The sequence below is a fragment of the Aegilops tauschii genome, chromosome 3, assembly GCF_002575655.3.
Source record: "Aegilops tauschii subsp. strangulata cultivar AL8/78 chromosome 3, Aet v6.0, whole genome shotgun sequence".
Lineage (NCBI taxonomy): Eukaryota > Viridiplantae > Streptophyta > Magnoliopsida > Poales > Poaceae > Aegilops > Aegilops tauschii.
Window position 1 is genome coordinate 193,521,618 of NC_053037.3, and position 13,441 is coordinate 193,535,058.

The 13,441-nt window shown below is 45.8% G+C and overlaps 1 protein-coding gene across 1 annotated transcript; it reads right to left on the reverse strand.

Moving 5' to 3' along the window:
* Positions 1-9,594: 9,594 nt before the first annotated feature.
* Positions 9,595-12,704, reverse strand: LOC109786912 (cyclin-B1-3). The gene is made up of 7 exons (XM_020345478.3): positions 12,496-12,704; positions 11,331-11,647; positions 11,107-11,238; positions 10,750-11,001; positions 10,385-10,543; positions 10,114-10,292; positions 9,595-9,921 (listed from the first exon to the last, which is right to left on the reverse strand). The coding sequence occupies exons 1-7, from the start codon at positions 12,557-12,559 to the stop codon at positions 9,783-9,785; spliced, it is 1,242 nt and encodes a 413-aa protein (XP_020201067.1). The 5' UTR covers positions 12,560-12,704; the 3' UTR covers positions 9,595-9,782.
* Between the last annotated feature and the right edge of the window lie 737 nt (positions 12,705-13,441).

The window sequence follows — 13,441 nt, forward strand, 5'->3', positions numbered from 1 at the left end:
AGACGGTGCTCAAGATGATCAAGTGTCCGCTCCTCATCTCTCCCCCGATGAGGAATTGGAGCGTCGTGCCGCCAAGATTGCATCCAAGCTCTCTACCAAGGGTCATCTCATGAAGAATGTGCTTGGAAGCATTCAAAAGGGGGTAAGCACCCGTAGACAATTGGCAAACTATTGTGAACATCACGCGTTTGTCTCTTGTGTTGAACCCCAAAAGGTCTATGAGGCGCTCGAAGATCCGGATTGGCTCAATGCCATGCATGAAGAACTCAACAACTTCGAGTACAACAAGGTGTGGAGATTGGTGCCAAGGCCAACGGGGAACCACAATGTCATCGGAACCAAGTGGATATTCAAGAAAAAGCAAGATGCTCATGGGACCATCGTTCGCAACAAGGCAAGATTGGTAGCACAAGGCTACTCGCAAGTCGAGGGTATCGACTACGGTGAAACCTTTGCTCCCGTTTCTTGCCTTGAATCAATTCGTTTGTTGATTGCTTATGCTTCTCATCATAACTTTAAGTTGCAACAAATGGATGTGAAGAGTGATTTTCTTAATGGTCCTATTAATGAGTTGGTGTATGTCAAGCAACCCCCCGGGTTCGAGGATCCCTACTTCCCCGATCATGTGTATCAACTTGATAAGGCACTCTATGGCCTTAAACAAGCCCCACGTGCGTGGTATGACCACCTTACCGAGTTGTTGCAAGATCGTGGTTTTGAAGTTGGGAAAATCGACCCCACTCTTTTTACTAAGAAGGTCAAAGGGGAGTTGTTTGTGTGCCAACTATATGTTTATGATATTATCTTCGGTTCCCCTAACAAAGCTTTCAATGAGGAATTTGCCGCTCTCATGACCTCAAAGTTCAAGATGTCTTCGATGGGAGAATTGAAGTTCTTTCTCAGGTTTGAAGTCAAGCAAAGAAGAGAAGGAACCTTCATCAACCAAGCCAAATATACTCAAGACATGCTCAAGAGATTCAAGCTAAGTGATGTCAAGCCGGCTTCCACTCCAATGCCCGTCAAATGCCAACTTGACATAGATCCCAATGGTAAAGCGGTGGATCAAAAGGTATATCACTCCATGATTGGCTCCTTGCTTTACCTTTGTGCATCTAGACCGGATATCATGTTGAGTGTGGGAATTTATGCACGGTTTCAAGCCGCACCTAAGGAAAGCCACTTCGTGGCGGTCAAACGAATCTTTCGATATTTGGCTCATACCCCAAACTTTGGCTTATGGTACCCAAGAGGAGCAAACTTCAAGCTTGCAGGATATTCAGACTCGGATTGGGCGGAAGACAAAGTGGATAGGAAGTCCACTTCCGGAGGGTGCCAATTCCTTGGTTGCTCTTTGGTAAGTTGGTCTTCTAAGAAGCAAAGTTGTGTGTCTCTCTCGTCCACCGAAGCGGAGTATGTGGCGGCCGATAGTTGTTGTGCACAACTTCTATGGATGAGGCAAACTTTAAAGGATTATTGTGTCATTTGTGACAAAGTGCCTCTTTGGGTGACAATGAAAGTGCCATCAAGATTTCTCTCAACCCGGTGCAACACTTCAAGGCGAAGCATATTGAGATTCGGTATCACTTCATCCGGGATCACATTAGGCGAGGGGAGATCGAGCTCAACTACGTCAACACTCATGATAACCTTGCAGATATTTTCACGAAGCCCTTGGATGAAGCAAGATTTCACGAGTTAAGGCATGAGCTAAATATCATTGATTCGAGCAATGTTGCTTGAACCCTTGCACACCCCACCATACTCAACTTGTTATCTTGTTTAGGTGTAGGCATGAACATAGGGGGAGTGTTGTTCTCTCAATGAACTCTCCCTCCCCCCATTATGCATACATTGATCAACTCTTTCACATTAGCCATTGTTGATGGTACTTGTGCCTCAAAGACGAGTTTTGGTCATGGGCCCAAGGATAATTCTTCGCGGTGCCATACCAATTGACTCAAACATAGGTGGCTCCGGCCACCGCCCTCTCTTTGGAGAGGTTGTGTTGTGTGTTTAGTCCTTGTTGTTTCTTGTCTCTCTTTCTTCGTGCCGAGCTTGCGTGTGTTGTCTCGTGTGTCAGCGTTTTGGTGCGTCCGTTCGCTTGAAGGTTGCTTTTCAATGGCCCTTTGGTCTTCTCCGTTTTGAAACTTGCATTTTCCCGGACACACGGTACTACCACGGCTTGCCACGGTACTACCGCAGGAGCTGCGCACGGTATTACTGCACCCAGCACGGCAGTAATTTTTTACTGCCGCCTGGGGGAGCGGTACTACCGCCCTCGGTGCGGTACTTCCGCCCAGGCGGTACTACCGCGATGACACGTGGTACTACCGCGCAGTCGAGAGCGCGTTGGGGTTAACAGCGGGCAGGGGGAGTTCCAACTCCCCCATACCCATTCACTCTTTCTCCCCACGCCGTCTCTCTCTCCTGCCCAAGAACGGCGCCGGAGACCCTCGCCGGATCTCCGTATCCGGCCGCTCTCCTTGGATTCCGACCAGTGGGATCGTTCCCCACCACTTCCTCTTGCCATGGAACAAGGTTTCTCCCCAAATCCCTCTCTCTTTGGTTTGTTCTTTTGCTTCTAGGTTTTTGGGGAGATGCATGTTGTTCTTGAGATTTTAGGCCAAATCTTTGCAAGAGTAGGATGTAGGCGAGTAGGAATGCGTAGAGATGGTACTTGATATGTTGCCTCGTGGTAGATTTCATCGACCGTAGTACCGCTTTGTTGTCACGGTTGTGCTCAGATCCAGTTGCGGATTCGGATCTGAAACCGTGCGGTACTACCGCATCTCTGGTGCGGTACTACCGCTCCTTAGGGGCGGTACTACCGCGCGAGGCGCGGCACTAAAATTCTACTGCCGCTCCGAGACACGGTACTACCGTGCCACCCTGGCGTGGTACTATCGTGGCTAGGAGCGGCACTAAATTTTTAGTACCGCGCAGCCATGCGGTACTACCGTTGTTGTCAAATCTCTCAAGTGGCACTTATCGAGTGCGAGTTCTACTTGTTTCTCCTGTTTTGCTGTGGTCTTTGCATTGATCCTTCTCCTTTCTCTTGCGTGTTTTGTGTTGTGTGTCTTAGGTGGTGGCTCCGGTGCCCCGGCTCGCCGTTCCAATCCCAGCCGTGACACGGGCTCCAAGCGTCTGCGCAACCAAGATGAAGCTCCAGAGGGCTCCAATGCCCCCCAACGCAGGACCAAGACCACCGCCACCAAGAATAAGGAGCCCTCCATGGGCATGGATGAGATACCCCTTGCTGAGTTTGTCACTCGAAGGAAGACCAACCCCTATGTGAATCCTCGTGCCAACTTCAGAGGGAATGACCTGTTCTGGACCAAGCAGCAGAATCTCATTTATTTGGATGTGATCAAGGCCAAGCAGAACATGTATGTGGACGTGCACTGGATTGACATGAATCACATGAGGGAGGATAAGCATCGTGCCTATTTTGGTGAGGCTTTGGATTTGGTGGAGCAGTTTGGCATTGAGGATGTGATCTCTTTCCACCTGGATTTTGACCCTGAGATTGTGGCTCAGTTCTTTACTTCGGTCCACTTCCATACTGATGAGGGACGGAAGATAACCTGGATGACCAATGGACAACTGATGACTGCTAAGTGGAAGGACTTCATGGATTTGCTTCAGGTTCCTGATGAGGGGCTCAACACGCCTGTTGGTGTATGCCCTCATGCCAATTCCGAGTCAGCCAACAAGAACAAGCTTCAGCCCTACTATGTTGAGAAATTGCTTCCCGGTGGCAAGAAGACGTGGGTGCTGAACTCATTCCTTGACATCATGCATCGCATCTTCCGCAACTTCCTCTTTCCCTGCATTAGTGACAAGGACAAGGTGCATGCCTATCTTGTGGATATGATGCTCATTTGTGAGGAGGCGCGCATTTCTCAGAGGCAACCACTTGATGTCTCACATATCATGTGGTGCGAGCTTCGGTTTGCGGTGTTCAACCGTAAGGTACCCATCTATGGACCTTACCTGTTTCTGTTGATCTCGAAGACTTGGGAGAAGCTGTATCCCGATGATGAGTTTCTTGCTCCTGACTGGACTCGTCATGAGCCTATCAAACTCCGTGTCAAGACCCAGTGGGCCAACACAACTACTCGTGCTGAGGCTGAGGCTGCTAGGATGGATGTTGATGAGGAGGAGATTGAGGAGGAGGACACAGATGAGGACAGCTCTGCTGGGTATGCTCCTCCTTCTACTCAGCCCTCATGGGCTAAGAAGCTGAAGGCCAAGATGAAGGCCTTGTTCTGCATGCAAGCAAAGGGGCAGTACCGGACTCACGTTGCCTCCAAGGAGAGTCGCCGTCGCGACAAGAGGATCTTAAGGACTTTTGGAGAGAACATTTCCAGCGGATTCGAGAAGCACATCACTCCAGAGGCTGAATGGATGGCAAAACAAGGCTACAAGTGGACTGATTCTGAGGAGGAGCCCATCCCCGCCGCCGAGTCCGACGGAGAGCGTGCGAGTGATTACTCCGCTTGAGCCACCACTTGTGTTGTAGGTGTCCTCTCTGCCTTTTTGGCGTCTCGATGCCAAAGGGGGAGAGAGTGTAGGATTTGCGAGTCGTGTGACATGTTTGTTTCACTTGCTTTCGTTCTGTTGAACCTCGTTTGCTTTGGTTTGGTTTGCACTTGTGAGACCTTCCTATCATATGGTGTAAGACATATGCACTCTATCGTACCTTATTGAGCTTATGCTATCTTGTGCTATTTACATTATGCTCATATTTATCATCTTGCTTAGCGTTAGCTTTATTATTGCAAGATATGCCTTGTCTATAAAATATAGGGGGAGTGTTGATCCTAGTATGTGTGCCATGCAGTCCAAAGCACTTCTCTTGATAGCAGACATCTAGGGGGGAGCCCGTCTATATTTTATAGACATGGGGTTTGCCCATGTTTCGTTTATCTCCCTTTGTGCAAATCCCGTATTGTCATCAATCCACCAAAAAGGGGGAGATTGTAAGGGCATATTTATCCCTTAGTTGTTTTGGTGATTGATGACAATGCTTTTGCGGACTAATCGTGTGCATTGAGTATTTCAGACATATCATGACTAGGCACAAGACGATTTGGTGCCCCTCGAAGACTATTGAAGACGACGTTTCTCTATGTTTCTTTTCGGTGGATTTGAGTCGTAGGAAAGCCGTACTATTAAGAGGGGGTCCGCTTTGGAAAGGTTTGGGTGGAATCATCACATACACGTCTACTCTATTTGCACCGCCTTCCTTTGGCACTTTGGAGCATCCTCCGTCTTTTCTTGTCTAGGCAAAATGTCGTGATTGCTGAACTGGGGCATGTGGTAGTACTGCTCCTAGAAGCGGTAGTACCGCAGGCCCTTGAGGTAGTACCGGCCTATGGCGCGGTAGTACTGCAAGTGCCCACGGTAGTACCGCTTCCTTGGAGCGGAAGTACTGTGGCCTCAGGCCAGGCGTTGTTGCTATTGCGGTAGTAGGGGCGGATGTAATTTTTTACATCAGTGTAGTACCGTGCCAGGGGCGCGGTAGTACCGTGCGCTTTGGCCAGGCTCAGCAGCATGCGCGGCAGTAGGGGCGGATGTAATTTTTTACATCCGCGCCCCGCGCGGTAGTACCGCTCCTGGCTTACGGTACTACTGTGTCGGATTTTTGCATAGACCCCAACTCAGCGGAAGTTGCCACGGATGTATTTTTATATGTCCGTGCCTTCCCAAAAACTGAACTATCCCTGCCTTGCGGTAGTACCGCGCCAGCGGTTCTACCGCCCTCTGCTTCATTGCATCTGGGCTGTTCTGGTTTCTGCTGCATGGGCGGTAGTACCGCGGGGCCCTGCGGTAGTACTGTGTGCCCTTGCGGTAGTACCGTGTCCCCAGCGCGGTAGTACCGTGCTTCGCAGGCTGAGTTGGTGGATAACGGTTGGATTTGTTCTTCCACTATATAAGAGGTGTCTTCTTCTCCGAGTTGACTATCTCTTCCATCCCCAAGCTCCATTGTTGCTCCAAGCTTCATTTTCGCCCAATCTCTCTCCCTAGCCAATCAAACTTGTTGATTTTCTAGGGATTGGTTGAGAAGGCCCCAATCTACACTTCCACCAAGAGAAATTTGATTCCCCCCACTAATCCCTTGCGGATCTTGTTACTCTTGGGTGTTTGAGCACCCTAGACGGTTGAGGTCACCGCGGAGCCATATTCCATTGTGGTGAAGCTTCGTGGTGTCGTTGGGAGCCTCCAATTAAGTTGTGGAGATTTTCCCAACCTTGTTTGTAAAGGTCCAGTCGCTGCCTCCAAGGGCACCAATAGTGGAATCACGGCATCTCGCATTGTGTGAGGGCGTGAGGAGAATACGGTGGCCCTAGTGGCTTCTTGGGGAGCATTGTGCCTCCACACCGCTCCAACGGAGACGTACTTCCCTCAAAAGGAAGGAACTTCGGTAACACATCCTCGTCTTCACCGGCCCCACTCTTGGTTATCTCGTGCCTTTACTTGTGCAAGCTTATTTGTGTTATATCCCTTGCTTGCTTGTGTGCTTGTTGTTGTTAGATCATATAGGTTGCTCACCTAGTTGCATATTTAGACAACCTACTTTGATGTAAAGTTTAATTTGGTAAAGAAAAGTTAAAAATTGTTAGTTGCCTATTCATCCCCGCCCTCTAGTCAACTATATCGATCCTTTCAAGGGGGGGATTTCAAGTACCATAAAGAATGCCAGGAAATTAGTGGAATGTTCAACCCATTTCTGCCTCAAATCCATGTACTCAAAGATCTGAACCATACGTTTAGAACATTTGCAACACACGCAAATAACCTGCCAGATCCATTTACTGACTATAACGGTGTCACACAATCCTACAATCCTGCAAAAAAATGACTGAAAGAGTGCATGTATCACCAAAATCCACTCCACCCCCCGTACGAAGCAATAGGGGGAGATGTATGGCAAAAGTATATTAGGATTCAGCTTCTTGCAAGCAAGGATATCGAGGCCTCTGAATCAGTAAATGCAAGTCAACTTCACGTTGGCAGACACCTAATGGGTAGTATACAGTGGATGGGAAATCTCCACCAACCCAGGTCATAGTGCACAAAATGACCGGGACATCAGAATACCCGACTCAATCACATTGGGAAATCGCGAGCAGTCACCATCGATAATGATATTTCCATCAACTATATATTGATATATAGATTCTGGAGAAACATATAATCGGAAGTCTACAATTGTCGACATACATTTCCCAACTAGATTGCAAAAACCTTTCAAATGATACAGATCCAAAGACCATGGCCATAGCAAAGTGTGAACAACACTCGGACTGAACTCAAGCAAAGGGTATAATCTTGGTAGAAATAATCTTGCTCAATAAAGGAAAGGTATTCACATAAGCAATACCTACACCAGTTTTCTTCTGGAAATAGAATTGAGAACAACGAGGTGGTGAAACATAGAGCAAGTATTGTAGCACAAGGGTTCACGCAGATAACCAACTATTCTCGAGAGGTGGAATCTCTTTCCGATAACTTATATCTTTGGCAGTACAAAATCATCTATCTCTGCAGTTGATAGATGTAGTGATTACAAATCTATGTGTATCACTAGATTCAGATATAGATGGTTCCTGATGGAATCTCACTTCTGAATCAAAATGCAAATCGCAACATACATTGTGTAAAAATCAATAAGTTACCATACGACTTATCGTTGTCGGTATATTTTGGTACAACCGACCTAGTGAGTTCCTTATACACAAGGATTACTCCTACATTGATGGTTACCCATACATGTTAAGCGTGTAATCATCTAAATGACGGAATTTGAGATGAAGGATCTGGGTAAAACCTCGAGCACCTTCACTCATACATTATGGTACACTATGTTGTCCATATCCAAAATATACTGGGGAAATTCATTGTGGACAAATCTTATGCATCCATAACTCACATGGCTTCGTTCTCTAGACATAGAGAAAGATCCATTAAAACCATGAGTTGATGAGAATGTGATATTGGGACATAGAGTTCCATATCCTAGTGCCATTGGACCCACCACACATTATTGGTTGGGGCTCAAGAATATCTTTCGATATCTCCAAGGCATCAAACATTTTGTCCTAACCTTTCAGTTTCAAATAAATCTGGACACCAATATCATTGTATACATCGATCGGATCCCTGCTATATTAGATCATAGACAAGGTTTGTGTTCCTGTTATGTGTGATAGCCATCTCATGAGTGTCTTTGAAACAGACCTCGTGGCTACATCCACTAACCATTATCTCAAAGATAATGTTGCTTGTGTTGCCCGGATGCAAACAGATTACACAATAAGCAATATCGATATGTTGCATATCTTGCAAGTCAAATCATGTGACTGATTTGTTCACCAAGTCTCTACCAACTTCTAGATGCCATAAATATGTTCATGGAATTGGTATGTGACGGCTTCGGAACTAGCAAGAATCAGGGGGAGTATCTTCCTAAATTGTTCCTGTTCAAAGCATAATAGTATACTCTTTTTTCCTTCATGAGTTTACTTTTATAGGTTCTCATCAAGGTTTTTAATAAGGTAATATCAATAGAAGATCATATGTCATACTTTCTGTTTTCCCCACTGGGGTTTTTAGGAAAGTATATATGACATATTTATTGTCCTCTTGGTTCTATGAGTTTTCTCATATTGAGTTGAAAGAGACAATAACCATTATATGTTGCATCATTCTCTCCTTATTTTTCCCACCGGGTTTGAAGGAGTTTTAGATATCAAACACATATCTTCTCATATTTTTCCCACAGTTTTTTTTGGGAGATATCATCGATTTCAAAGATCATCAAGACTACACGAATAATCTCAAGATTATACAAGGGATACAAGACATACACGACGTAGCTTTGTGAGGGGGGAGTGTTAGAATTAGATTCTAACTGGCAGTTACGTAGTGCCCAAAGCGACGTACGGACGCGTCTGTCTGTACGGACGCCTTTTACTGTAACAGGCGCCTGTTTACTCCGAACAAGCGCCTTTTCCTCTTGTAACCGACACTGCCAAGGGTTGGCAGTCCCTGTATAAATACCATGTCGATGATCAATGAAGTAAACAGTTCTATTCATTTACTTTGAATCTTTACACTTTCTACCTCCCAAACCCCTGTATAAATACCATGTCGATGATCAATGAAGTAAACAGTTCTATTCATTTACTTTGAATCTTTACACTTTCTACCTCCCAAACCCAAGTCTTCAACTTCCCAACATTTCCATCCTATTGAAGCCGTCTTTATAATATGAAAATCAGCCTTCTAATCCAAGCTTTCAATCCCAAAATATTAATATTTTTGCATGACATTTTCACAGCTTATGTCTCTTGCCTTGTTCTTTGTTCGTAGTAACAAAGAAAAGATGTTTAAGTGGTCCGTAAAATTTCTTTGTTTTTTTCCTTTGAAACTCAAACTAAAGGAAACCGTTTCTCCATTCTCGCACATGTCATTCATTTGAATGAAATGGATGAATGATATCAACTGGGAAGAGATCAACTTGGGATTCCTAAGTTTTTCACCCACTTTTCCTATACGAATAAAAGAGGCAGTGCACCTGACATGTCATTTTATCAACCAAAATTAGCACTAAAAACGAAAATACCAAGTCAAGTGGTATATATAAAAACGAAAATGTACTAATAGGAGGGCAGAGCAAAAGTTTCATTGTCTCCCAATATGAACATACTGTGTGGCTATACATACATTATCCATCAAATGGTAATGTAGAAGAGATGATACGAGCAAACAAGCGCTCAGATGGCTAGTCTCTTGGCCGGTGAGTAGAGCGACACGGCCCCAAGCTTGGGATTTGCGTACTTGTTGTAGACCACCTTCTGCTTGCTGCTCCCCGCTGCCGTCGAGTGCAGGCTTGCCAGTCGCCTTGCGCACTGCCTTCAGTTCCAAACATACATCCATCACAACATAGATCACATTCAGTCAATTCTATCCAAATGCATACAGAAATCAATTTTCTGAAGACAGTAGCAGGTGAGCATCATAATTACAAGTGTGGTTTAGGTCTGATAGATGTAAGTAAACAACCAGATTTCAGAAAAGCAAGGCCAAGTCAGGAAGAAGACATACATCAACTGCGACTCGCCTAAGCCGGTGTGGTGCTCCAGGATGTCGCTCCATCCCGGACTCATGTTCAGGGTGCACCGAGCAGTGTACACAGCCGCTGCCGCAGTCACGGATGGCGAGTACACGAGCATCGAGTAGTCCACCAGTGCGAGCTCAGCATAAAAAAATGCCATGTTCTCCAGCTGCATTGCATTGCATTAAGCACACAGCAAATAATCTCTTGCATCAACGCGTTAACACAAATCTGTACTACTGAAAATGGTGGGTGGGTTACCTCCTTGTCGCCCATCGCAGCTTTCGCATATCGAAGGAGGAACACATACACCGTCGGAACTGTTAAGTTCCACTGGAGCTTGTTTAGTATGGACTTCTCCGTGCTTAGGACCTGCTCCCTGCTAAATGCATTGTCTGATAGGACCAAAAGCTCCTTAACCTGTAAAGCAAACGTGTATGTTTGATGTACTAAATAATCAGATTTCACAAGCAAGTCTGGTCAAGTTTGATCTGACAGACATCAGTTGATCATGTAACCATAGTTGAATTACCCAAAGAAACAGAACTAGCAGCACTATTTACACAAATCAAACAGCATCATCATCATCACTAGTGTAAACTAGCAGGAGAAGAAAGAAACCCTACCAGTGGAGCCCATATTTCTTCATACTTGCATGATATAAGCATGGCGCTTACGCCAACGAGCTGGAGCTCCTTTCTCAGCACATTCTCCATGGATAAGTACTGATCAATGATGTAGACCGTGAGATATAAAGTCTCTGGCATAAGCATAAGCCTGTGGTGCACTTCGATGAGCCAATCAATCAGAATAGCTCGCATCCTCTCATTGATATCAGTCTGTGAGCTCATGTAGGTGCAGAGAGGTCGTGAGCTTCCCTGGACACGCAGCCATGCAACAACTGTTAATACACAAGTTGACTGTTACCAGATAGGAGTACAACAACTTCCTAACTCTACAGTTACTTCACATGAAGAGCTCACCTCAGTGCTCTTGTAGAACCTGTAAATGTCTTCAACGTAATCTACCACTGCGAGCTCATTGTGAGCATCAGCTTTATCGATGTTGTATGTCGCCGAGACCTTCTTCGTGCTGGAGATCACCCCATCAGATTCCTGTGTCCAGAACAAGAATTCAGCTAGCGATTCTTAGGACCAAGACACCAAGGCTTAGATGTCAGCACACAATATCATATCACACTTCATACCCTGCTGCATTTGGTTAGAATTGCGGTAAGCGGCGGCGCCCTCCAGGAGGTGGCTCTCTTGCCTGGATTTTTCTTTTCATTCTCGGAGTCTGAGCTTATCACGATCACTTCGGGCTTCACTCTGTTGTTCTCCTTCTGCTTCTTTATTGCTTTCCTACAATTGTCAACCGCTGCAACAGCTACTGCCTTGGGACGATTTGGAACAGCCAGAGCAGCCCGGCTACTCATCCGATTACTGAGATCGATAAGGGCTGGACGGGGTCTCGCTGCTGGTTGTTGGCCAGCCGCGGCCTTCGGTCTCCTGACAGGCTTGGCATCTGCTCAAAATGGAGTTTCAGAGGAGGAACACAAAAAATCGAGCAGAACAGATGTACTGAAATTAGGTGAAGTAGAACAATAAGAACAAGAATCACAACAAATCTTGCACAGTAAAGTATTAGATACACGAAGAACCTGCATGGAGGGGAATTCAAGGAGCCTACTGCTAAGAACAAGAAGGCAAACCAGGGAGCAACAAGAAACGCAGTTGACATCTCCAAAGGCACCATCTTTACCACGAAAAGGGGACAAGAATCCTAAATAGTGCCCAAATGACATACATAAAAAGACAAACTCGCAAAATCAATGCAGGATATCTAGAGCTTGTCGCGGCAACCAAGCAAAGAAATCTTCCATATCAAGAAAAGCCATGTCCATAATTCAACAAATGCGCCAACGCGACAACTAAAAACTTCACATTTACGTGCGCCTCCGATGAAATCCTCGGGTTTGAAGGGACCAAATCCGACAGGAAGAACCCCTCCCCAAACAAGCAGATACCCATCGTCATCGAGCTGTCCAAAGATCCCCCCTTTGTGGCGAAAAAGGAACGATAATCCGTACTAGTACATCCATACATCGGCAGAACCAAGCGTCGATGGATTTCGACACCAGACAATCGAATCTACGCGAAGAAAATCCACAACAGTAACTCGATCAACAGACCTCCAAACCAAAACCTAGAGCTCCTCGAGACGGGCCAAGAACACCCACACACAATCAATCCAAGAATCCGATGAACCCGCACCAACCTACAAGGCCTCGCCCGCTACTTCTCCCCCACCCTACTAGCCACCAGCAGCGAGGAGATAAACAGGCCAAGAAAGGGGAAGCCGGGGAGACTCACCGCCCTTGTGTTCTTGAGCAAGAGCATCGCTGGCGGCGGCGGCGGCTTGCCTCCTCGACGCCATCGCCGCGTTCCCGGAGGACTCTGGAACTCTTCTCCCCGTTGTTCTCTCTCCTCCCTGTTCTTGAACTCGACGACGGCGAGACGTTCTTTGTGGTTGTGGAGGAGAAGGAACTGAAGAGGAGACGGGAAGGAGGGCTGGCGGCGGGGCGATTTGCTTTGTAGGGGGAATTTCCGAGGCGTCTCCAACGGTCGACTTATTTTAATTGTTGGAAACCGACGGTGGGACAGCGCACAGTCAGACGGCCGGGATTCGCTGATATAAATTGTTGTGGAACAATGGGGGGGGAAACTCGAATACCTCAAAGATGGAAAGTACTTTGACGATTTTGACACGGATCTGGTGCATCCATCGGCTTCCCTTTCCACCGTTTGATTGTCATCGTCCAGCCCGTCGGATCGGGCGCACATAATTTTTCGAATGTTGACAGTAGTACTACCAAATTCATTTAAGAAGAAAGAAGGTTGATCCAGTTTATGAGGAAAAAAGTCCAAAACAAACCTTGAATATGTAGACGAAAGTTAAACTAAACCTCAAACTCTTAATCCCTGAAATCAGCACACCAAACTCTCTAATCCCGGTCTATTTTAAACCTTAAGAGGACTTCGCCGGTATTTGCTGAATTGGGCCGGCCCAGTAGCGTAGTCGCTCTCGGGCGCACAGTAATTTGTTTTTCTTATTTTTTTCTTTTATGTTGTCATTTCTTTTTCATTTTTACACATGCCTAATTTTTCTCGGTACCCAATGTACATTTTTAACACATAAACTAAATATTTGATAAACTTTTGATATTTTCAAATAAATTATGGACATCTTTAAATTAAATGTTTTCAAAACTTTTTTGAATATATGGTAATATTTTTTCCAAATACATGTTTTACATTT